General features: G+C 38.6%; 1 protein-coding gene across 1 annotated transcript; it reads right to left on the bottom strand.

Moving 5' to 3' along the window:
- Nucleotides 1–453: 453 nt before the first annotated feature.
- Nucleotides 454–26,697, bottom strand: LOC119730281 (cytoplasmic tRNA 2-thiolation protein 1-like). Its single transcript, XM_038203094.1, has 12 exons — nucleotides 26,548–26,697; nucleotides 10,812–10,935; nucleotides 10,115–10,233; nucleotides 9,069–9,125; nucleotides 8,648–8,783; nucleotides 8,183–8,224; nucleotides 8,005–8,054; nucleotides 6,913–6,977; nucleotides 5,522–5,646; nucleotides 4,393–4,540; nucleotides 2,674–2,710; nucleotides 454–1,793 (listed from the first exon to the last, which is right to left on the bottom strand). The coding sequence occupies exons 1-12, from the start codon at nucleotides 26,602–26,604 to the stop codon at nucleotides 1,656–1,658; spliced, it is 1,098 nt and encodes a 365-aa protein (XP_038059022.1). The 5' UTR covers nucleotides 26,605–26,697; the 3' UTR covers nucleotides 454–1,655.

Below are 26,697 nucleotides of genomic sequence, written 5' to 3'. Positions count from 1 at the left end.
GTGTTTTTGTACATGGTGGAAGTGTGGCCTTTATTTACGGAGGTAGTCCAGTAAATAATTGGCCACATTTATGGGGCTACCTAATTCACAACTCGATCATGATTGACCTATCGCACAGATTGACCGATTGCACCCAACAGTTCCAAAAAACAAAAATTTGTCGTTAATCTTCCCAACAATTTGCCACTTCTTTCGTCTTGAAATATTGAATATAACTCAATTTCTTTATATGGTCATGTTTTAGTATTGAAATATTTCATTTTCTTTCCAAAATGAAATATTTAGCCTTAAAAATACAGTATTTTTGGGAGTATAAATCTATGCAGAAAACACTATACCGACATCCAGCTGAGAAAGCATGCATGTATAAATTTGTATATATGGACAAGCTACCTTTGAAAAAAAAATGTTTACTGTTTTTCAATAAATAAAACAAACACATTGTGAAAAAAATTTGATTTTACCAAGGTGGTTTATTTCTGTTCCCACGTTCTCCGTTTAAAATTCAGTGATAATTATTTTAACTTTTCCTACATTGCATAAACACAGCTTTATCCCCAAATTTCTTGAGTTTTCCTAAAAATGGCCAACACCCCTCATTTGCATACCGGTACTGCTTTTTAAAATCACATTGTAACATCATAGTGTAGGTTTGGGAACCAGCCAAGCTGGGATAGGTATAAAAGTGTGTGCCTGTTGTTGGGTGTGGCCATTTACTTAATGGCGGCGTGGTTTTGACAGCAGAGCAGATCAGAGGACAAGACTTCGACAGAGATATTTTGTTCTTCAGAAATTAAGGTGAGTTTTTGGGAAGTAGTTACTTGTAGGGCCCCTCTATGTTGGCCATTTTGTAGTTTGTACACAGGACCTTTTTGGTCCTTTGACTTGGTTTTTTTTTTTTTCATTCCAAACTTACTTCAGCAACCTGAAGCAACCATTTATATTATCAAATTGGGTTTTGTCATCTGCATCGTCAATTACCCCAAAATTTCCTTAAAAAAAAATCAAAACCCTGCCCTCCATCTGCTACATTCCTGAAGGTTTAAACACTGGCCAAGTTCGCGCAAGGACTATAGTTGACCAATGGTTAACTAACGTTTGCCCGAACTCTGTCTAGTCGACGGTGGTTGACTACGCTAGTCGACTATTTGGAACCAGCCTACTGGGGTTGGTTGCTTCGCTGGTAACCAATAGCCGTGTGCATTCATATCGCTAGCAGAGAGCCAGGATCCAGAAGTTTTGTGATGACATTTTGACCAGCATTTGACTAGAGACGTTCGCACGTTGCTATCAGTGCGCAGGCGTAAGGTACGTCACAAATCAACCACTAGTCGACTAATGGTCCTTGCCCGAACTTGGCCACTGCTAACAACTTGGCCGAGTCCAATAATAAAGCAGGATTTTTGTTCTCATTGGGACAGGGCCATTACTACACAATCTCCTCTGTTTTAAACTCGCCTATAAAACAGCTGGTGAAGTCAAGTTTTCATTTCTATATTTAATACATGACTCCACCAGAATTTTTAATGAAAAGTAAAGTCCGAGAACCATTTGGTTGACAACTTGCATAAAATTTTGTAAACTGACGCCTCACATTTTAGCTTTAAAGGCTTAAATATTACAAAAATAAATACACAATGTACATGTAGTTTGAATTAAAAATCTATTCTCTGGGGCACTGTGTTAGCTCCAGCTATACTTGAAGAAGATGGTGTTGAACTCTCCGTCGTTACATTAGCACTTGTCGCTGGCTCAATTGTCTGGTTAAAACTTTGGGCCTGAAGCAATGCCAACTTTAAATTGAAAGAAAAGAAGACCAAAATATGAAACAGAAGAACTGACCAAAAGAATGTTGCAACCTGACGCCACTTTTTTCTTCATATATCATCTCAATGAAGGTCATTCATTGCAAAAATGATGATAAAACATGGGAAGGATTCCCGTATCTGGCCATCACTTATTTTTCTCTGAAATGACCTATCAGCCATCAAAAAGTGATAATATGTCCTAAAAAGTCCAAATTAGCAGTGACAAATTTTGAGTTTTTACTGAGAAAACACTTTAAAAATTTCAGACCAGTCCCATAGGGTTTGTGCACAGGGTAAAAAGTGATGGCCAGATATGGGAATTTTTCCAAGACATGAATCTGGGACTGAGAAACATTTCCAATTTTGTTAGGAAATACTGAAATCTGTTAGACTTTGTACGCAATCGCGGAAGTGGCGTCAGGTTGCAACATTTTTTTCCGAATTGACAAAAATCCACATTTGTTTTGCAAACGAGAGCATTCTAATGCCATTTTCTGCAGAATTATCACAAGCAATTTTAGCAATTTTACTTCAACCTAGAGCTTAAAGATGCGTTCCCCACTTGTTTTTCAATTACTATTTTTCTGCAGTATAAAAGTTGTTCACTTTTGAATCGGATGTCGAACGAAAACAGCCACCGACGTTTAGACATTGAATTATTTCTTCACAAAATTTGAATTATTCGCTGCCAGACAATAACTCGGCTCTTACAGGGCTGGTTCATTTCTGCACAAAAGGAAAGCCTTTTTTAAGAGTGTTGCAGACACATATAAATTGGAATAAAATATTTTTTAGTTAAAACAAAGTGTACAGATTGAAAAATTGTTTGGACTTGTTGATTTAAACTATTTAATTAACTTCTTACCTTCTTTCGTTCCTTGTGTTCCTTTCCGATACCGAGTCTGAGAGAGACAAACATTAGTTAAAATGTAATACACTTTTTTGTGCATCATTCAAGTTTTTCAAACTGTGCAAGAAAATAGACTGGCGCATGAAACTACCAGTCCAACACTTCTTCAGTCCTGCATAACTGAAAAATGGCAAAAGAAACATCTGGTACCCAGACTCTATTTCCATACATTTCGTCTACAGTCCTGCCACCAGACTACATGTAAATGTTCAAAATTTTGAAGAGTTGGACATGTACAAGTCTAGCCTTGGGCTTCAAATTCAAATCAAGTGCAGAAGAAAAACTTTGGTTAAATTTTGAATCAAGATATCAAACTTGACTGGAAATTTTTGAAGACTTTATCTTTGCTTTGTGGATATTTTGGAGGATTTTCTTTCTCCAGTTGTGAGTATAAAGTTAAAGGGAAGATACAACATTTGCAAACATCAAAAAACGAAATAATCAAATTGTCACGAAATATTTTACTGGATTGTTAGGGAACGACATTCTAAAGCACCCTGTAAAATCGTGGTGTGCTGATATTTTCAAGAAAACTGGTATTTTTCCAACGCTGGTCGGCCGACCAGCGTTGGAGAAAACTGTATTTTTTTCAAAAACTGCTCTTAAATTTTCATAATTAGTTATTCAGCATTTCTTTCCAATTGATTACACACCACTGATTCTTTGACCTTAAATTTCCCCAAAGTCGACAAATTGCTCCGTTTCATCTTAAGTGGTCAGGGAACCAGACTACAAGAACATGTTTTTTCTTGGCTTTTCCATCATCTTCAAGCCCAAAACGTGAAACAAGTCAGTTTAACAATATTTGCTATAACATTCTCATCCCCCAAATCCACTTACTACTGTAAATTGCAGCAAGAGCAAATGTTGTACATTCCCTTTAACCTGAATATGCTTTGCATAGTTTTCTTGCACGTGGGGTCCCAGTCTGCCGAAATAAAAGGACTAGTAGAAAACTATGTAGTTTTGCTAGTCGCAGAGGGCCCGACTTAAGTCCTTTTTTTAACTGAGTGACTGACTGATTCATTGACTGACTGTCGGGCAGTGCTATTGTATAGGATTACCCCAAAAGCCAATGAATGGGCTGAATCCAGTCCCATAAATGTGACGGTAATATTAGCTTGCATCAAATTTTCACAATGTGCACTGGTACGGCTGTTGCCTGTCATTTAGTTTTGGTCAAAAGTGCATGTATGCGGGCACACTTTTGACCAAAACTGAATGACAGGCAACAGCCGTAGCAATGCACATTGTGAAAATCTGATGCAAGCTAGTGAGGGCGCCATTTATCACAACCCATGACGTCATGCAACGCGACGCTTTCGTGAACAATGGCAGGAAAAGTCGTCCGTATTCAACTCGAAATTACAAGATAACTAGACCTCTGAAGGGGCCGAATTTCACGTTTTGTTGACATTAAGCAGTTGTAGACGGCATTGTGTGAGTATAAAGTGACAAAATAATTGCGATTTCATATTGCTGTTCGGCTCCCCTAGCAACGGACTTTCCGTCCAAATACCCCATGTGGGATGTGTGACGATTAATACGGAGGTAGTCCAGTATTGTATAGACCAGATGGATGAAAAGACTTCCAGTGAATAGCCATACATTCTGAATTGGATAGAATTTTGTGCACTCTGGGATAGCTTTACTAAGCTTGCTTCGTCTACTCACTTTGGCAGGCCTTTGTTCAAGCCCTCAAGCAGCACGCAGGCTTTACAGAGCGGACGACTGGAGATGTAACCACAGCGAGTGCAAGTTCCTTGCGTCGGCATCTTGACGTCCTTCTTGATGGAGAGACTCTCACCGGAATGGATGATGTCTGAAGAGAAGAGACGCGGAAACAAGAGAAAGGTAGGTCAGAATAAGAAGTGTGCACGGTGCAATGTACGCCCTGTAGTCTGGTACCTAGCAGTGTTTGTGTTCTTGGGCAAGACACTTTATCGCAATGCTTCTTTGATGGTGCAACAAAGTCATGCTGCACAGAGAGTGTGGCCTCATGGTCTGGTACCTCGAACCCAAGATTTTGTAATTCCAATAGTGGGTTTGGTTCTATATTAGTTGTAGGGTGTGTGTGTTCTTGGGCAAGGCATTTTATCGCAATGCTTCTACTATGTTGCAACAGAGTCATGCTGCACAGAGAGTGTGGCCTCATGGTCTGGTACCTTGAGCACAAGATATTGTAATTCGGATAGTGGGTTTGGTTCTATATTAGTTGTAGGGTGCGTGTGTGTTCTTGGGCAAGGCATTTTATCGCAATACTTCTACTATGTTACAACAAAGTCATGCTGCATAGAGAGTGTCGCCTCATGGTGTGGTAAATTGAACCCAATATATTGTAAATCTGCAGATAGTGGGTTTGGTTCAATATTAGTTGTAGGGCGTGTGTGTTCTTGGGCAAGGCATTTTATCGCAATGCTTCTACTATGGTGCAACAGAGTCATGCTGTACGGAGAGTGTGGCTTCACAGTCTGGCACCCCGAACTCGAGAGTCCTGCTGACTGTATGTTGTGTGCAGGCTCTGGTGCTTGTGTCCCTGGGCAAGACACATTATCACAATTTGCTTTGTAACACCTGCTAGGGCAAGTTGTGGGTTCACTCCAAAAATGTGTAGACTTCATTACAAGTCGTTAATTAGATTTTGTTTTGGGTGCTAATATTTGTGTCAAATTTTTTAGATATACAAGAAAAGTATCCACACGTGAATAGCTTTCACATGTTACCTACAATTCATTATCAGTGGAACTTGTGTCATTGCGGGACTGACATTCCCGTTATCTGTGATTACAAAAATTGAACTCACCTATGATTGAGCTAGGTCTGATCTTTTCTAGGTCTTTGAGATACGTTCTGGCGTGGCCTCTGTACGCGTTGGGTGAATATATACACTCAGTCGAGAAGTAGTCTAACTTCTTAAAATATGCATACCTGTATCAGAACAAAAGGGGGATTTAGAGAAATGAGTGGGTAATTTAGTAAGGTGAAATGCAGCTAAATAACTTTGACACAATGTAAAACAACAATTCAAACAAAACTGACATCATTTACAATACAGAACTTGGAAATGTATGAAGAATCACAATAGTTGCCACCGAAAAGTGATAATTATCAACATTTGAAGAGTTTATTTAAAAATACGTGCAATACACCGTGTTGTTCCCTTAAGAATCCTTCTCTCTCCTGGCTGCCCAAAAGCAATTTCGACGGCTGTTATATACTTAAAGGGAATATACAACGTTTGCAAACATCAAAAAATAAAACTACCAAGTTTTTACGAAATACCTTAATAGGATGTTGGTAAATGACAGTCTAAAGCATCCTGTAAAATTATGGCACCTGGTGTGAAGTCATTATCAACAAAATGGTAATTTTTGTATACATTTCCAACGGAAAAACCTAACTATTTTTCAACTACTGCTCCAAATTTACCATTTTTTTTCAGTTGAAATTTTGTTTGCTATTGGTTGCATGTTCATGAATGGGTGCAGGCCATCTAGACTGGTTCCCTTACCGTACAATTTTCCGGCATCTATAAATTGATCCATTTCATCTTCAGTGGAGTCAGGGATCCAGACTACTTGAACATTTTTGTTTTTCTTGGTTTTTCCAGCATTTTTGAACACAAAACTTCAAACATGTCAGTGTAACAATAATTTGATCTGTTATACTAACCCCTCAACTAGTTCATCTCTAAAAATAAAAGCAAAAGCCAAAGATGTACATTCCCTTTAAACAGAACTCAAGAATACAATGAAGCGAAAAATGAGGTTTAGAAACAGCTGTTATATTGTTTATATTCTTTACAATTTCATAATCTTGCAAAATGTTCACCTTTTTCAAATGGATATGTCGCGTTTTGGAAATAAAATCTTCGTTTGAATTTCCAAACAAGAAATTTCCCAGCAAAAAATTATGTGACCAACAAATTCAAAGGAATTGCTGCATCTCAGAACCCTTTCAAAAAAACTTCCGTCTATATGCAAATTCTTATTATTCAGTGATGATAAATTTGTTTTGGATTTCTGTCGATTATTTCAGAGAGAAGTGTTAATTGCAGTAGAGTTTCCTAAAATACAAGTTTTAATTTGAGACACTCTTTTCTCCACTTTAATGAGAAAAGACCTGGTTTTTATCCGTAAAATTAAATGGGAAGACCTGCGTCGTACTTTTTCCCAGCAAAGTCTTTGTACTTACATGACTATTTCTTTTTCATACGTGTACTTGAAGGGCTTACATCTTGGTAGCGCCCCGTCTGCTCCCTGAAAATGAACAGAAAATATAAGAAATCTTCAAAAAAACTTCAAAGAGAAACTGAGTAGGTGGATTATAATATTTTTTTTCAAAGTTGAATGAAGAAATTGACGAGCGGGTTTGAACCTGTGAACTCTGGATTGCCGTTACGGTGCTCTACGAACTGATGATGGTTCCCCAATCTGTCAAGGGGCAATTCCACGGTTACTCACGTTACATTTTTGATGTACTTTTGAGTTTCCTTGGGCTGTAATTACCTTACTGAAAAGGTTTAATAACTGTTATCCCCATGGTAGATAGAGTAGACCTAGACCTACCTAAGCACCAAAGATGACATCCAGGAAAATGTGTTATGTATGATAAACAAGACGCACAAAATCGGTTACTCACGTTACGAAAATGTAACGTGAGTAACTGAGTTTGTGCGTCTTCTTTGGTGCTTAGGTCTAGGTCTACTCTATCTACCATGGGGATAACAGTTATTAAACCTTTTCAGTAAGGTAATTACAGCCCAAGGAAACTCAAAAGTACATCAAAAATGTAACGTGAGTAACCGTGGAATTGCCCCCAGGGCTTTATTCAAGGGGCGCTAGTAAAAACAACAACAACATTCACTTACAAATATCATGATCATGAGACAACTTATTGTATCTTCTATAAAAATGAGGCTTCTCGAACTGAAGTAAGAGGGCAAATGCTTGCATTATCACCAAACAACGAGGTTTATTCTGTAATAAAGTGAAGTAAAAGGCTAATTTTTGAAGTTCATATTATACCAATAATGACTGCTTATGAGTGTAATGGTAAAAATAACGTCACCGATAAGGAATTACTCTTTCCGTTTCATGAATTTGAAATATTCATGTTTTGTTTTATGCAACGCCTGAATAGTTTAACTGTGTAATGGAACTTCTGTTTACCCTGGAATGGATTTTGGGACCGTGGGTTGGGACGAATAATTAAATGACATGTGATCAACGACCAACCAATCAGATGACAGGGATTTGCTTAAACAGTGTATAATACAAAACTTACAGTTGTTATTGCTGTACATCTACGTAATCTTGCCACGTCGCCTCTGAGAACTAAAGACAAAAAAAAACAAAGAGAAATTAACAAAACTATTTTTTTGAAGTTATAATCTCAGTATAAAAATATACTTTACGTCTGATGACGATAAATTTTTAATTTTCTCCCCCTATTTTCAACTCACCATTCATAATAACAGTTTCTGCTATATCGTCAGCATTGTGCCCTGAAATAAAAAATTTAAAAATTTAAAAAAAATGCTACATATCAAATCTGACATATCATAAATGAGAAATTAATTATCATCATCATGATGTACAGCAACCAAAACATTTTCAGCGTTTTTGCCTGTCCATATATTCTGTGCTTACTGCGCTAGCATAAATTTCTGTGCTTACCCTATAAGCATAGAATCCTTCACCACGGTATGTACACATGAGCATCAGCAAAAATTCTCGCTAACCCGTGAAATACGCTTACCGTAAGCAAGGAATTTTCTGCTAATAAGCAGCAATTTTTTTCCATAACAGTACGCAGAGCTATGTAATTGGGCCCTGGTAACCTGCAGTATACACTGCATAACATATTGGCTGGTAATCTTTTTTCATTAAGCAAATATTTTTTGTGCTTAGCAGGTTTTCTGTCGTACCCGTAACTATCTTGTCTGCCTTGACGAGTAAGGCGCCACGATCCAGCGCCTGTCGTCTGAAGACGCCGCAAAATGTACAGTTGCTCTTGAGCCCAATCTGCTTGACGATAGCGTCCATGGTCCAACCATACAACTCCTGGCAAAAGACAATGCAACAATCATTAAAACATTCCTAGGATTTCAAAGTTTTTTTCAATTGCTGTGAAGCGTGAAAAAGGGATGTCTAACAGTTTTCGTACATTTAAGAGGAGTAGAAAGTTGCACTAAATATGTTCCAAGTAAAATCCATGTCATGGTCCCTTTTAACAGAAAACAGTCCACGTATGTCATGATTATAAGATTTGATTTCAAAAATGCCAAGTTTGGGAGGGTCTAAATATTGGGTTCAACTTTACTTAAATCGGATATTTAAAACTCTCACCTCGTAAGAAACGATTTTCAGTGGCAAGTCATACTGCATCTGATTTCTCTTCACAGTCTACGGAGGAATTACAAAAAAAGTAAACTATTTTTTGTTGTTGAGAAATTTACTTAAGTAAAATGATGGCTAACTGTTCAAACAGTCGACATTCGAACAAATTACATGTACATGTATGTGTTCTGAAAATGGAGATTTGCATTACTATAGAAAAAAAATTGCTACAACAAGCCTGTTTTTCATGACCAGTAGTTTCAGATAACTTGACCTGTTTTAAGTGCTACATGTAGTACACATTAAAGCTGGAGTCCATCATTTGCAGCTATCCAAAAAGTAACTGGCGTAATTCTTGTTGAAAAACATACTTGGTTGAAAGATAGTAAGGGGACTAAACTCCCTGTGAAATTATTCTTTCTGGACAGCTGTCATTTTGAAGAAATCAACAAAAGAAGGCCTTTCCAACGGTGCTTCTTAAGACGCACCGTAGGAAATTTAAATCAGTACTTCGATTTGTTATTCAGCGAAACGCGCGCAAGCATTGGCACGACGCACACTCAGTTGCTATAATTCGTCGGATCAGTGCGCGACATCGCGTAGCTGCAATCGGCTCAGTGAGAACGTGTCTCTGACGCTGAATTCAGGCCCAATTCAAAACATGATTCAGCAACTTTTGATTTGAAATTGAGAAACTAGAATGCTGTTTTTCTCGGAATACACAGCTGAAGCTGAGCTGAAACTTCATCAGGTTAGTTGCTCAGTACCCTTCTTTAGATTTTGAGCACTTTTGTTGCTTCAAACGAACAAAATGCACAAATTACAAATGATGGACTATATCTTAAAGCTCAGGGCAAGCAGGCAGATTCAGTCACATGTCATCACTGCTCTCCACATCTTGTGCAATGACTCTCTGTGTGACACAGTTACATTAACACTTCATATCCCTTCACCTGAAACTGACCTGCAGGGTTTTAAAAGATTTTACATATTGCTCTGAATATTGACTTCTCACTCAGAGGGTTGTTTGTAGACCACAATACCCCAAACTTTACCTCCAGCGAATCGTCCCTGTAGCCTGTTATTCCCTCATCCACTGACAGCAACACGATGTCCAAACCGTAGTCATGTCTCTCATTCAGTAACTTCATGATGTAGGCTAAGACTGTCGAGTCTAAGGATTGAACAAGAACAAAGAAGCAACAATTGATTCAAGATAGTGACAGACTGACAGTGATATGAATTAAGAACTGTATCATGTTGTGCCGTCTTTGTTGGGCCATCTTTGCCAATTACATAAAGATTTGCAGGAATGATCCAAAACTCCTAGTCTGTAATCTCCTTGACCATTGCTAGATGATGGATGTATAAGATTTGAAAAAGATATAATCAGGTTTATTCAGTGAGCTCTTAAAAGCTTTGTCACGGACATAACATTATGCCAAAAAATTCCTAGGTTTGATTGACTGATCTGAGTTTGGTTTGTGGCTGATTTTTGCTAAAACCCATACAGCAAAAGCTGGTTTGTGCTTCACGCGAATGAGAAGAGTATTTGATGTCACAAAACATTCGCTGCGGAAATATGTGTTCAACTCGCAGCGCGGAAAACTGACCAAGATACAATTAGACAAATTTCTGTTTGCGTTTTCTGACATATTGTGTGTATTTCGGCCACGAAGCTGCAAAGCATATTTTTGACATTTTTCCATTTCTTTATTTAACTGTTACACTGTGAAAATAATAGGAACGTACCTTTTCCACCCGATGCGCCGACTGCCACCCTCTCGCCTTTCTTGAATAACTCTGCGTCCAATATGGTCTGATGTATCTCTGCCTCAAAGGCACTGAAGAAACAGTCCTTACACAAAGCATCACCCTAAAATAAAATTTATGGAAAAAAGGAAATTACTGAGTCGAGCTTCATGTGGTTGTTAAATTTATTAACTTAATTAACCCTAGCCTTCCCCAATCTTTCAAAATGTTTGCAAACTGGAGGATTTTGCAAAGTGTGAGGCTGGTTTCGGAGGGTGCACTGTGTCAAGGTCTTAGGCTGGACCTTGTGTTGTTTATGCTCAGCCTTGCATAAATAGCCTAGATTATACTTGAAATGCTCTGCACTGCTCCAGGATGTCACTGGCTCTGCCTCAACATATTGACAGTGATTGCTGTAGGATTTTGAAGGATTGAGGCAGTGGTCACCCCTCCAAGGACCACATTCAAGAAATAGCAGAGAATTTTGGAGGATTGAGGCTGTATGCAGTTTTTACATGGAGGCAGGTGGAGAATTTTGCAGGATTAAGGTTGCATCCTAGCAAAAATGCCAAGGGATTTAGGGTTAATAGATTGCTGCAACCCTCTGAAAAAAGGTTTTTATTTAGGCACAAACAGATCCACTTTACGAGTCGGCTGGCTCCCTGTCCCTACATTATCGATACTAATTGAGGGGCGGGAACCAGCCTACCCCGCAAGAACAAAATTATTATCTGCCAGCCAATAATTTGAAACTGTAAACACGGGAAAAAAAATTTTTCAGTCAATGTCTCATTCCAAAATTAAAGAACTTTTGTATTGCTAGAAAAATAGCAATTTTAGAAAAGGAATCTATTTTTCGGATGAAACTCGAAAATAAAACAGGAATGCAACTTTAAATGTTTGGATTCAGAGTAATAAAGTTTTATGCTATTTAGTATGCAAGAGTAAGTTTGTAAGTTTGTGAGACTAAGTTTAAACTTTGAATTTTCACAAAGCGCGAATATCTTAACTTATTTTTAAAAAACATGGGTCATCCCTTTTCTGAGATCATAAAATTGAAATTTGAAAAACGTCAAGTTTCATATCTGCTTACAACATAAAAACGTTTTAAAAACTAGCAACCAATTAAAGACATTTTTTAAATTGTTGCTTTCATGTGTGAAAATATGACAACTTTGCTTGTTGGCATACATGTTATGATGAACCACTCCTAAAAACAATTGTGTCCAAAAACTTTTGCCAAAATTTGTGGGTAAATTTTGCACAGAATTTAAAATAGCTACATGTATATTACCACTTCTTTCCTGAATATTTTCAGCTTTGCAGGTGGCGCAAAACGCTTCTGAATTAGGATAGGAGACGCACAGTATGCCGTTGCCTCCCATTCCCCCCCCCCCCAAATGGATGTTTGATGCTACCACTGCTAGTTCCATTAAGCGATCGTGCCCACATCTCCTGTGTCAATATCACATCCCGTCCCAAGTTAGCTCTGTCAAAAAACGATGTCTAATTAGGTAATTTGATCTTGGGGGGGGGGGGGGAGACTTTCAGTCCAAGCCGAGTCGAAACTCTGTTAGCTTTTTGTACCCTGGGCCCCGTTTGTTTGGGCAGGCAATGTGTGACAGTTGGTGCCGGGCCAGCGCAGGGGCTGAGGAGTTACGAATGAGCTTTTAAGCTCGTCTTGAGTATTGTTGTCCGGCGGGCCTATTCAGTTGTCGTTAGCGCTTCTTGGTTTTTTTCGCCTGGGGCTGTGGATTGAACAGCTCAAAAGGCAGTACATGTATATGAACACGGGCCTATGTAATACTGCATGTTTGGCGGACACTCAATTTCACTATTTCGCACACTGTGCATGCACTGGAGGCTCCTACCTATTCTGCAAAGTTTTTGCACTGTTACAATTTTGAGAGAAATTACGCAGAATTTTTATTTTTGCAAGTAACTGAGCCACACGACAAAACAAAGCTGGCATATAAATTAGTGCTGAGCATGTCAAGTAGACAAAAATTTAATGCCTAAAACAAGCAATACATGACAAAGATCCCGCCACAAAAAAAAATAATGAAAAAGATGTACTGAGACAAATCAAATGCCTAGTTTCAAATGAGTTTTATGTCCAGATCATATTTCTTTTATAGATAAACATGTAATGCCCCCTTTATATTGTACCACTTGTTGAATATTGCATTTTATTAATTGTAAAGTACGGTAAGCTTTAAAGGCCTTTTCATTAAAGCCTCTTGTTCCAAATACATCTTCATTGTTGTCGGTTATCGGTTGTCAAGTTTTGAACTAGAAGTAAATGAAAATTGAATTGCTTTGAAAACTAGTATCAGCCTAAGACAGTGCTTTACTCAGTGAATCAGTCATTCAGTAAATCAGTGACTCGGTCGAGTCAGTCAACGACTCATTTAGTCAGTCAGACTCGGTCAGTCAGTCCCCGAGTCAGGACTTAGTCAGTCAGTTGGTGACTATTTTCAGTCAGTCAGAAACTCAGTGATCAGTCAGAAACTCAGTCAGTCTGTGACTCAGTAAGTCAGTCAGTCTGTGACTCAGTAGGGGAGTAGGTCAGCCAGCCAGTGGGGGAGTAGGTCAGTTAGCCAGTGACTCAATAGCTCAGTCAGTCAGTGACTCAGTGAGTCAATCAGCCAGTGACTCGGTAGGTCATTCATTCAGTCAGGTAGTGACTCAATCATTCAGTGACTCAGTAGGTCAGAGACTCAGTCAGACAGAGGACAAAGACTGGCCTCCATGGCCCTCAATATTAAAACTACATGTTTTCTCTTGAGCAAGGTGATTCATTCTATGTCATTACAGTCTACACCCACCCCCCCCCCCCCCCACCCCTCTCCCAACAAACAACTACCATTACTACAACTGCTCCCTGTCCACCGCCTAGAATAAACACTGGTCTCCCGTCACAGAGCTCTGGGTAGAATGCTTAATGGTCTATCTAGTCCAGATGCTTTGTGACTACGGGCAACTTGTCCGTCAAGTGAGCGTGCGACAGGGGCTCGTGGCGTTCTGTGGCTGATATTTCCCTTTCAACTTCTAGACTTGTACACATATGTAAATCATCAAGTCCATTTTTTTCCTATCAGTGCTGGTCCCAGAGGGCCAGCCTGTATCGCTCTTTGAACCTGACTGACCGACTGACTCCCCGATTGACTGACTGAATTAGACATGCTTAACCCTCCTCCTGTTTAAACAGTCACAGACAGTCAAAAGTCTCATCCACTTCTCCTGCCATGCCTTTTACACAGGCTTGTCACACTTTGCGAGATCACATTTCACTCTGACTACATGTAGTCAAATACTGTCAACAGACAAAAGCAGGAAACTGGTGGCCCAGCTTGAAAATTGCAAAACGAAAATTGAAAATAAGGTTAAATGGAACACAAAGGTGCACCTTTCAAGGTTTGGAAAGAAATTCGGGCGATTCACAATGCAGTGCGCCACCAAGAGTTTGCTAAGGAGAGTCTATTTTTACCAGTGCATGGTGGGAGATGGTCGACAAATTCGTAGCGCGGGACATTTGAAATTGTTAGTTTTTCCCGTCAGTATTTTCATAAGCGTATATGATTCGAGTATAATTGACCTTTTTTTTTCTTTGTATCCATATGGTGTTTTTTTTTGTAAGGCGGCAAAACGCTTTGCCCCAATTTATAACAAATTAGCTCAGGTTGCCTACTGACACTCATTCAAATGGGTCGTGTTTTGTCGACCGTAAACTTAAAATGTTGGCTCTCCATGGCAAACTCTTGGTGGCGCACTGCATTGTGAATCGCCCCGAATTGTGTGCACTCTGGGGCCAGCTTTATTAGGCCTGCCTTTTTCTGCTTCTGCATTGGTGCGCACAAGGATCCCTTGTACAACTTGGGGGGTGTTGGGTTGAAGTTTGGTCCCTTGCGATGGCCATTTGCGGAACAGATGGCGACGTGCGCTGTGATTGTATTATGGGCCACACGTTGCCCATTAAGTTTTGTAGCCTGGCGAGATTTGGGGTTTTGGGTTTACAAGTGAGTACTGTAAATCTTTGACAGAACAAGGGAGGGGGTAGTGTGTGGTTAGAGGCATAAAGGATCATATGCTGTTCATACATTTTGTTCGTTGTCAATAACACCACCACTCAAAATCCAAAGAAGAATGTTCTAAACCTAACCTGTTGAAGTTTTGGCTTGAGGGATACACTTTTTCGCGAAAACAGTGAAAAACCATGCACCACCTTTTCAACATGAAACACGATTTCGTCTACAGCACTCTCTATTTTACAAAAAAAACCAGTCAATTGACTGACCATTGGAAATCATCTACATTTCTTGATTTCTTCTAAATGACAGCAAGCCAGATGGAATAAGTACACGGGGTATTTAGTACTAGTACGATCTTTAATCCAAGTAAGCTTTATGATAATCAATAAGGTTTTAGTACTTCTTTTTTTTTAATACCTTTTTTCAAAGATCTTCACAAACAGTTCTGAGCCAACAACCTCCAATGGCATAAATAACATTACCCAATAGTTGTGAAGTTTGTATGATATTTCTTTTTGTTTTGCTGGGGGAGGAGGGGGGATTCTCACAACTAGAAATGAAAAAAAACCAGACATCGAATCATCAAAAGTATGGGCCCAACGTGTAGGACAGCCCAGATCTATAATTGCCTTTGAAAAATCCCAGCAAAAGATCACAAAAAAGCCACCCGAAAAATGGCCTGTAGTGTGTAAACAAACACTATAGATCTTTGTTTGTCATTCGATTTCACTTTTCTAAGAGTGGGGCATATGTACTCACATGTAGACAGCTTTTACGCTGCTGTAGAGACCACGGTCGCAAAGCACACGGAGGGAAATATGGGGACTTGGCTACAGACAAGCCCCCGAGGGCAAAAAACAAAAAAACGACGGCTTGAAAGCCGGTCCGCGGCATACGAGCCGGCCCGGCCGTGCCCAAATTGTACTTTAATGCCTTCAAAATTCGTCAGTAATTATTTGCTCTGAGGTACGCCAGCTGTCATCTCTGCCGCGCGTTTTGTGTACGTACGGGGGTCGTTTACGCTGTGCGCGGCGCTGACAAACTTCGCAGCTAATGCACGTTTGGCAATATGTGGAGCAGAGACGTGGGACGGCATATCGTTCACTCCTCTCTTTAAGGTGTGATTTTGAACCGCAGGGGGCGGGGGCAAATTGCAGACAATGGCCGTTATGATTCAAAGAACTTCAAACCATAGATTTAAAGGGAATGTACATCATTGGCTTTTGCTGTAATTTTCAGAAATGAACTATTTGAGGGGTTAGTACAATAGATCAAATATTGTTACTCTGACATGTTTGAAGTTTTGTGTTCGAAAATGCTGGAAAAACCAAGAAAAACAAAAATTTACAAGAAGTCTGGTTCCCTGACTTCATTAAAGTTGAAATGGATCAATTTATAGATGCCGGAAAATTGTAAGGTAAGGGAACCAGTCTAGCTGGCCTGCACCCGTTCATGAACATGTAACAAATACACAATGTAGCAAACACAACTGTTAACTGAAAAAAATGGTAAATTGGAGCAGCAATTGAAAAATACTTTTTTCAACGGTAGTCGGCCGACCACCGTTAGAAATTTAAACAAAAATACCACTTTCTTGAAAATGACTTCAAACCAGGTGCCATAATTTTACAGGAGGCTTTAGACTGTCATTTACCAACATCCTAGTGAGGTATTTCATAAAACTTTGGTAGTTTTATTTTTCAATGTTTGCAAATGTTGTATATTCCCTTTAATCATTGGGGTAAAAAAAATTATAGCCATTTTTCATTTTTTTATTTAAACTTAACAAAAGCTTTCATCCAGAAACTTCTCCCAGTCGTACATGTACATATGTACTTTCCAGCATACAAATTTGTCACATTTACTTGGCATTTGTAATTTACATTGTACATATTTAGTTGAAACTTCAGACTGCAGCTACTTACTCAGTCACTTATAAGTCTTTAAAAATAACTGGTTACTGAATAAAATATGAGTATTTGAAGTGTTAGCTTTCATGAACGTTTTTCATGATAAAAGAAACAGGCATGTACCATGGTTATTAAAATATGCTGGGTACATGAAAAGACCATAGGACAGGCCAACATTTAGATTGACCAACCAACAACCTGACTAAACAAGCATCTGACCAAAAAATCAACAAACTGACAGACTAACAAAGAGGCTGACCGACCGAAAGACTGACAAAATGACTGACCAACCAACTGACCGACCAAAAAAGACTGACAAACTGACTGACCAACCGATAAACTGACCAACCAACTCCCCGACGAACGACTGACAAACTGACTGACCAGCCGATTAACTTACAAACCAACCAACTTATCAAAAGATCAACTAACCAGCAAGATATTGACTTATCGAACATCAACCCCCCCCCAAAAAAAAAATTCAACTGGCTCACTGACCAACAGACAGACTGGCCGACAGACCCTATAAAAATGTTTTGACTGACTTTTAGACTTACTGACTGACTAAACAACCAAATAACTGACCAACTAACAGCCAACCCACTGAACAACCAACCAACAAATGAATGTCAAAAAAGGAAACTTATATCCATATATGTAAACAAAGTCCCTTCATTATTAATTCTGATGACCCTAAAATGCAAATGGTACATAAAAAGTTCAAATTTTGGATTTTTTAGAGATCACACGTAGATTGGGCACATTGATTCCACCAAGCCCAGAAGTACAAAGTACGCTGGTTTTCACCACCAAAATATGGTAGCAGATTGCGTGCAGTTCGTAATCAATCATCTTAGAAAAAAAGACTTTCCTACATGATTGGAGATTGATAATAGCCGGCATGCACCGTGTCGGCAGGGTTCAGGGGGAACGCATGTTAGGCCCAACTTGCACTCTGCGGTCTGTGAACGACAAATGGCGTATGTTACGAAACACGTCATGTAGAGAACCATGTGTTCAACTACAATGTATTACATCAAGACTTGATTGAATGAACATGTCAAAGGCACTTGCACTTTTAAACATTCGGTCCATCAAATGTTGAAATGTTTGCAAACTTCATCCAATATGCTGTTCAAAGAATTGAAACTTATAAGATTCAACGTGACAAAGAGATTTGTATTTTACAATCTTGGCAGTTACGGGATTTGTCAGTTTTTGTCATATTTTTGACCCATCCCAAGCAGATTTTTTTTTTAACAGGAAATTTGTTTATTACTCATGCATTCTGGCAAAATGAGACAAATAAGCAGAGATCAAAATGAGGGTTTGCAGGTATTAGGAAAAGAACAAAATTCTCCTTACAAAACTGTTTGTTGCACTTCAATTGGGCATTCCATTGGCAAGTTACGGCTGCTTAAAGTTCACATAATTTATCAACATGTCAAAAAAGTAAACTACTTAGAAAACGGCCTTTTAAAGTTCCGAGTTCTGTAGTTGTGAAAATGAAAGATGCCAATGGTTTTTCCTTAAAAAAAATCTTCATTATGTATGATTTTTGTGATGTACATGTACATGTAGACATATCAAAGATTACAAATATCAATAAATTATATGAAAATCAGAAAAAAAAATCAGCCCCATTTGTTTTTTGTTTGTTTGTTTCTTATTTTTCTCTACTACGGCCTGTGCCCTACATGTATTCCGTCTTATTTTGCCTCACATATTTAAGACAGACTTTATTGTGCTCTCCTGCTCATAATATATCAAGCAAGTATTTTCCAAAATTTAAAGAATAAATGTACCATGAAAAGCTGAAAAAGACACCAAAATGACACTGATGGTGGGATGTATGTATGTGGTACATGATTTAAAACAGGGATGTTAATTGATATAAATAAAATTCTGAAAATTTGATGAAAGGCCTGCAAGATGCATAAATATCTCTCTGAGCTAATGATGACTTTCTCTCAGATTCAAAAAGAGTGTGGTTCTGAAAAGAACCGGAAAGCTGAAAAAAGACACCACACATACTCACAAAGGAGATTTATTCACATGGTGCTACCGCAAACTTATCTTGTCTTAGTATCTTTCCACCATGCAAACCTTCAAATCTCATCAAAAAGTCTGATTTCAGACTAAATTAAGTCCGACAAATCTCTTGCGTATTTAAAGAAGATTTTCCTTGCAGCCAAGACTGACTGAAAAAGCTGCTTCCCAAAATTGTGTCCTTCAAAGAGTTTTACCCAACCAGCTTAACACCTCGGACAAACGTCCCGGAAGATTCCAAAATTGGGCGAAGGGGGTGTTACCCCTCTAAACGATCCGCTCATTAAACTGATTGAATCAGTCGCGCTTTGTCATAACTAACTAGATTCCCATGATTTGATTTTAATAAGCTTTGTGGTCATTAGGAGATCGGAGCGGTGCGGGGGACCCATGTGCGGGGTACCGAGTGCCCCAGGGCACGAGGAGCTTCGGTCGGTTCAAGCCGGAGTTTGACAAAGAGGATGATTTACTTTGCGGCCGGGACAAGATTTGGGGGAAGATTTCCCCATCTGGCTTGCTGGACAATGGGGCCGGCACGCACAAAAATCCAGCCATATTATGACAAGGACCTTGGAGATCTTTACAAACTACTTGTACATGTATAATACATTGTACTAGTGCCTTGTGGTTTCCTTGTTGGCCTAAAAAAAAACTCATGTAGAGTACATCATTTGCAATTTGTGCATTACAATGTACATGTAGGCCTATGTCATTTGAAGCAACAAAAGTGTTTAAAATCTAAAGAAGGGTGCTTTTAACACTAACCTTATAAAGTTATCGCTCAGTGAATGCTTGATATTCCGAGAAAAATAATATTCTAGGATCTCGATTTCAAATCAAAAGTGGCCGAGTCATATTTTGAACTGCGCCCGAATTCAGCATCCAAGACACGTTCTTACTGTATTCAGCCGATTGTAGCTACGCGATGTAGCGCACTGAACTGAAGAATTATAGCAACCGCTTACAATTATGAGATATTTTGCTTGAAAGTTGATTACAACTTAATATGTAGCTAAACCGACTCTTGAATGCTTTGACCAGTTCATTGCAAAAAGTCAATTGTAACCGCATGCAACGAACAGAATGTACAATATTACACCCGGCCAAACCGTTTCCAAGGGCATTAAAAAACCTGAATCCCCAGGCCAAAAAGTTGTGTAATATTAGCCCCTTGCCTTCTGTGCCCCCCCCCCCCCCCCCAGGTCCATAGCATTGTGAATCCCCCCCCCTTTCAAAAGAAAAATGTTTTAAATTACATTTCAGCCCGCACGGGCCCCATCTGTCGAAGCTACACACACAAAATCCCTTCCTCAGAAAAAAATGGGCGGACAGGACGTGTCCATTGTCCGTCTGTAGTCAAGCCTGCCTAACCGCTTCTTAATATGCGGTGCCCCGAGGCCAGACTAAAAAAAAAAATAATGGAGAAAAGGAACCTCCTCTATGCTGTATCATTGGATTTAGTCTGTCATCTTTGGCTGGCTAAATTAAGATGTAATATATCCCTCCAGCTACAGTCTACATGTAATGGGTCATTTTCTTCATTTTTTGTACCTCTTTGATGGGGATACATTTTGGCAAGGAAACTCATGTTATTTACACAGTTTGAAATACTAACAATATATTTTCATAGCCTGATAAATGTACGTAAATGTATTATGTACGGTGCTATAAAATACAAAAATCTGATGTATGTTTTAAATGACAGCTTCAAATGTACTTTAAGTGTATAAAAATTATCCGTTCTTGATTCAAGATTCTAATTATCACTATTAAAAAATTAAAAATGGCTACCTAAATTAAAACAAAACAATTGGGCAAATTAAATTAACAAAACCAGTTTCTCTTTCCAAACCGCTTCATTTTTCTCGGCCGCCTCCTTTGTTTTTTTTAAATCAAGCAATTGCAATATATTTCATTTATTTATGTTCTTCCAGCAAAATTGTAGCTATGAATACAGCCAGTATAGAATCTTGTTGCATATATGCAATTTCAATTTAGTCTGTAATAGAAAGGGTTACAGCTTATTTGGACACAAAAATATCAGTAAAAGAGTCGAGAAAATAGAAGAATCCATCTTGGAAAATCCGCCATCTTGGAAGAAAAAAAAAGGACCGCCTCCACTCTTTTTTCAAAAAGCCTGGACGAGAAACTATTTAATTTTTTTACTTCGTCTCACATGAATTAAATATTAAAATTATGAACCAACTAAAGTTATCCCTGCATACGGACAGTACAACTGAAATATTGGAAATCCAGTAAATTTGTCACAGGAAGAGCTGTTTCATATTTGAATGCTATCACAGTTTTGTTAGACTGGTGCTCAAACTTTGACTTCCCACACTGTTCACATACGGCACATGTACACAGGATACTAGCCGAGTGCATTGCAAATTTACTACTAACACAATGAGAAGTGCTATCGCATTGTGCTCATATCTCTACATGTCAATACCAAATATTGAGGGCCCCCCCCCCCCCAAAAAAATCTTGATGACCATGCATCCCACTGACTGGGACCAGTCGACGTGCTTGTTGACACATGGGGGGCCAGTCTGCAACAATCTGTGAGCACAAGTGGTCAAACGGACCCCGGCCCCTTTCCGAAAACACCCCAGCATTTGGTCAGCAGAGGGCTACGGTGTGCTCACAAGGCACACACTTTGTCAAAAAAAACTGCCTGTCACAAAGACAGAGTGATATAGAATGGAGGGGGGGGGGGGTCTAATATTCTATGGAGCCCTACAATAGCCCGCCGTTTAACAAAAGAAGGGTGATTGAAACTTCGAGGGGCCCCGGGCAAATTAAATTAATGGGAATTTAATAGCGGAGGCGAACCGTGTGGCACTGCGGGACGGTGTGCGGCGTTTGACTTGGCGTGCTCGAAACCGGAGCCCAGACATGCCTTTAAAGGACGGCCAAAATTAGCCGAACAGATGCGGGTAAACATAGTGGGCAGGTGCCCCAGTGCGCCAACAAAATGAAAGCTGCTTTTTTCTGCAGGATCTCTCGCATGCACACGCACAGCTCTTATATCCTTCTGCTGCAATTTTTCAGCAATCCCCGTGCTCTGTTTGATAAGACTAGGGTATCCTGTGCTGTAAACCCACACCCCGAAAATGACAGTTTTATTGTTGTCTGACGCTTCTAAAAAAGGGTAAACTACGCATTCATCTTACAGTGCGGCGCATCCGAATGCTTATGTAAACTTTTTTGAAAAGTCTGGATTGCAAGCATGTACCTACTCTGATTGCTTTTTAAGTGCTTAGTGCTGGTACTTTCAGTGTAAAAAAAAAAATCAGGAATTTGGCAGCATTTTGTTTAGAAGTTTAACTAAAAATGTTACTGCCTTTGTGAAATTGGCGCATTGCCAGTATACTTTTAAACAATGTTTGGTTTTACATTTTTTAAGCCCTGAAAAAGAAAATCCAGGTTGTACAATATGTAGATCATATGAAAGCAGTAAATACTATAATTTAATATTAAAACCCTTCTATTATTTGATCAATCACAGACAATCAAACTTTTCTTCCACTTCTTCTACCATGCAAATTTGTACACAGACTAGTAAAAAAAAAGTCAGATCACTTTCATGTAAAAACTGTGACTAGTCAAATTCCATCAACAGACAAAAGATGTAACTGGTAGGTACAGCTGGCATATCAATCACCTCCAGTCAAAGCAAGGCTATATCAAATTAACAAGGGAATTCTTAAAGGGAATATATACATCATTTGCTTTTGCTGTAACTTTCAGAAATGAAATGGATTTGGGGGGTGGTAATATATAACAAATATTGTTATGCTGACTTTTTTGACGTTTTGGGTTCGTAAGTGCTATAAAAACCAAGAAAAACAATAATTTTCCTGTAGTCTGGTTCCCTGACTCCACTTAAGATGAAACGGAGCAATTTATAGACATTGGGGAATTGTAAGGTCAGGGAACCAGTTTAGCTGGTTTGTACCCGTTCATAGGTGTGTAATCGATTGCAAACAAATGCGGACTAACTTAATATGGTCAATTGGGGCCAGTATTTGAAAAAAAAGCCAGTTTTTTACAACGCTGGTGGGCCGACCAGCGTTGGAAATTGATACAAAATACCACTTTTCTTGAAAATGACAGTATACCAGGTGCCATGATTATACAGGATGCTTTACACTGTCATTCACTAACAGTCCAGTAAAGTATTTCAAAATAATTTGGTAGTTTTATTTTTTGATGTTTGCAAATGTTGTATATATTGCCTTTAAACCTGTTAAAAACAGTCACTTGATTTGACTGCTGTGATGGCGTAGCTGAACTTACCATCCAGAGAGGGAGAGTTTTAATTGAAATTTGGACACCCTTTGAAGTGGGAACGTTTAGCATCTATGGGTCAAAACAATGCTTTCTGGGTACACACCATTTTTTATGCAAATTTATGCTTGTAAAGGGATAAAACTTCAGCATTTCACACATCATGTAAAATTCAATTTGCAGCACATGTGGACACAAAATGTATCAAATGCTGACTAAAACACCTAGGATATTGATAGCCCCATAAATGTGGCCAATTTACTGGACTACTTCCATAAATAAAGGCCACACTTGGAACATGCACCCGAAAATGTGGAACTTTGCCAAATTTTGATTTCCACATTTGGACTATATTTGTAGTTTTATAGCAAGAGAAAAGTAGCCCTGCATTTTTCAAACATCTATTTTACGTGTAATTTCGTGTTGGAATTACACAAAAAATAGACGTCTGAAAAATGAAGGACTACCAGGTACTTTTCTCTATAAAGAGGGTGAGTATGCTTCTAAAGTTCAAAATAAACTACAAATATAGTCCAAATGTGAATATCAAATTTTGACAAAGTTCTACAATTTTGGGTGCATGTTCCAAGTGTGGCCTTTATTTACGGAGGTAGTCCAGTATTAAAATTGGCCACATTTAAGGGGCTAGGACATGGACTGATTTTTAGGTGCCTCAAACATGTCATATTGTATTGTACATGTGTTACAACTGTACACAAATGGACAACAATTACCTACAACAGAGCCTACAACGTATTGGAGTGTGCATTGTGCTTATGTAATGAGCTTAGAACTTGTCATTCAATTAACTAGGCTGTCCGTCTAATTAGGGTCAACAAGCAGGGCACCGGTTGTCACCTGGTGACCGGGCTGGTTTCATACAATAGACTGATTAGCAGACCTGACATAATGTGACTGATGCTAATCTGTGCTGAAAATCTTTCTAAAATTCTTCAAAATCCTCCATTCTTTGTTATACAACTTTAAAGGGAATATACATCATTTGCTTTTGCTGTAATTTTTAGAAATGGATGGAATTGGGGGATAGGAAATATATAGCAAATATAGTTACACTGACTTTTTTGAGGTTTTGGGTTCAAAAATGCTATAAAAACCAAGAAAAATGATCATTTTCCTGTAGTCTGGTTCCCTGACTCCATATAAGAAGAAACAGAGCAGTTTACATACATTGGGGAATTGTAAGGTCAGGGAACCAGTCTAGCTGGCTCGTACCCGTTCATAGGTTTGTAATCGATTGCAAACAAGTGCGATGGTCAATTGGGGCCAGTATTTGAAAAAAAGCCAGTTGTTTCCAACGCTGATCGGCCGATCAGCGTTGGAAATTGATACAAAAATACCACTTTTCTTGAAAATGACAGTATACCAGGTGCCATGATTTTACAGGATGCTTTACACTGTCATTCACTAACAGTCCAGCAAAGTATTTCAAAATGATTTGGTAGTTTTATTTTTTGATGTTTGCAAATGTTGTATTTTCCCTTTAAAGCCAGAGTCCATCAGAGGCCCAATTCAAAACCTGATTCAGCAACTTTTGATTTGAATTCAAGATCCTAGAATGTTGTTTTTCTCGAAATATACAGCTGCAGCTGAGCTGAAATTTCATCAGGTTAGCTGTTCAGCACCCTTCTTTAGAATTTGAGCACTATTGTTGCTTCAAACGAACAAAATGCACAAATTACAAATGATGGACTATACCTTTAAGCTTACAAGGGACATCAAGCTGTCAATGCTTGACTGGCCTAGAAAACATGTTTTTATAACCAAAACAAACTTTCCAAAACTGTCTAAAAATTTTAAATCAATGGTTATATTTCCAAATAGAAAATGTCAGTATTAATCACTCAGTCAAGTCAGATCTCAAAGAAACACATAAATATGATGAAGTATCTTGCAAGCACATTGCTTCTTGAGGGATATTAAAAGACATATGAATTCATTTCAAATAAAATTATTTGATTATTTAATAATCAAAGAATTTAACTATTTGTAACTAATTAATGAAAGACTTATGCCAAAAAAAGAGAAAGAAATGCTTCCAATTACATGACATTCGAAAATAGGGTAGGTAGGTAGGTAGGGATATTTTTTTGTGTACAATCATATGAGATGGAGACGTCTACCGCCTGTACATTGTAGTCATGGGTAAAAAGTAGAAATTTATGGTTTTGGTTTTTTTTCTCTCACTTTTCCAATAAAAAAAATTAGTGTAGGGGCTGTCAAAATAGGAAGGTAGGGAAACCAGAAGCAGAACCAATTTGTTTTTAGCCCAAGAGTGGAAAGAGTGGCAGTGGAATTTAATTTGGCCGTCGCCGGCTTTCTTTCAGTTTCAGTAAACGATATTATATTGATAGTGGATATTTTGCCGGAGGTAATGACGGCAAACTAACGATTACTAAAGGTTTGCCGGCGGCAATCCATATCAACAGAGGGTGCTGTACTCTTTAAAATAGGGCTGAATTATAAGATGTATTAAATTCCCACCAAAAGTTGTGTAGCACGTTTGGTGTAGTGGTAAAGCAAAGACTCTAGAAAGCGGGATGACTCGCGTTCGAATCCGACCGTACCACATTTTTAAGGTTTTTTTTCTCATCCCCAAATAAATAATAATATTCTTCTTTTATTATTTTAACATGTCTCAAACATTTTTTGCAGAGTATTACATTTTCTTTTTCAGATTTGTGGCTCTGGAGGATTTTTTTTAAAAGGGAAATAAAGTCCGAAATTATAAAATGGTCTGAATCCCATCTTGTGAATACAAGGTAACAACGATAATTTTGGCATGGAGCCAGACTAAAACTTGTCACCGGAAAATGTTTATAAGTACAAAAATACAGTAACTGCGCATGTTCAGTGCATATCCGGCAAACTAACGTTTACTAAAAGGTTTGCCGTCTCCGGCAAAATATACACTACCTATTATATTAAGCCGGCACGGCGCAGGGACTGTTTTGCGGGACTTTTTTTGTTTTTTTTGTAGTTTTTACCGAGACAAATCTTAGTGTGGTTCTGCGCCAACACTGTCGTTGTTCATGAGATGGGAATCAGACCATTTAAAATTGGTGGAATAACATGAAATAAAAACCATGAAACTAGAAAAATATTCTGGATGACAAAAAAAACAGGCAATTTTAATTCATAATTGTACAAAATTCAAGATTCTGACGTTCATGGACGTTGAATACTATTAGTTCAGGGAACCAGACAGTTATATACTGATAGCAGTTGAAAATCGTGTTATGGTTGCCGTAACGATAGCCACTGACTGCGTAAAAAAAATAAGGTGTCGGAAATAAAGTCCTACTGGTTTTCCTCTGTGTTGGAAGGCACGACAATTAATGTTGGGAGTTGCTGTTCAAATGTAGCCATTTTACAGGCAACACTATTTCGATTATGGATCTGAAAGCACAATGTAAAATAAAAACAAACATTTACCGTTTTGGGCCTTTTCAAAATTGCAGATCCACCACAGAGACGGCAGGAAACAGGCATTTTGATGGCCGAAATGTTGCACAACCGTCCGTAAAACGTAAACACATAACATGCGATTTAAAGCAACCTTGTCCCATGCGCGCAATCTGAACA

The sequence above is a fragment of the Patiria miniata genome, unplaced genomic scaffold, assembly GCF_015706575.1.
Source record: "Patiria miniata isolate m_02_andy unplaced genomic scaffold, ASM1570657v1 HiC_scaffold_22, whole genome shotgun sequence".
Taxonomy (NCBI): Eukaryota; Metazoa; Echinodermata; class Asteroidea; order Valvatida; family Asterinidae; genus Patiria; species Patiria miniata.
Note: the sequence above shows the minus strand (reverse complement) of the source record. Positions and strands in the feature narration are given on the sequence as shown.

Excerpts from the sequence above, each read along its gene's own strand:
- LOC119730281 (XM_038203094.1), bottom strand. The coding sequence starts at position 26,604 with ATGCCTGTTTCCTGCCGTCTCTGTGGTGGATCTGCAATTTTGAAAAGG. Across the intron at positions 5,647-6,912 it reads TATGAAAAAGAAATAGTCAT|GTATGCATATTTTAAGAAGT; the intron begins GTAAGTACAAAG and ends GTTCTGATACAG. Across the intron at positions 1,794-2,673 it reads AACACAAGGAACGAAAGAAG|TTGGCATTGCTTCAGGCCCA; the intron begins GTAAGAAGTTAA and ends TTCAATTTAAAG.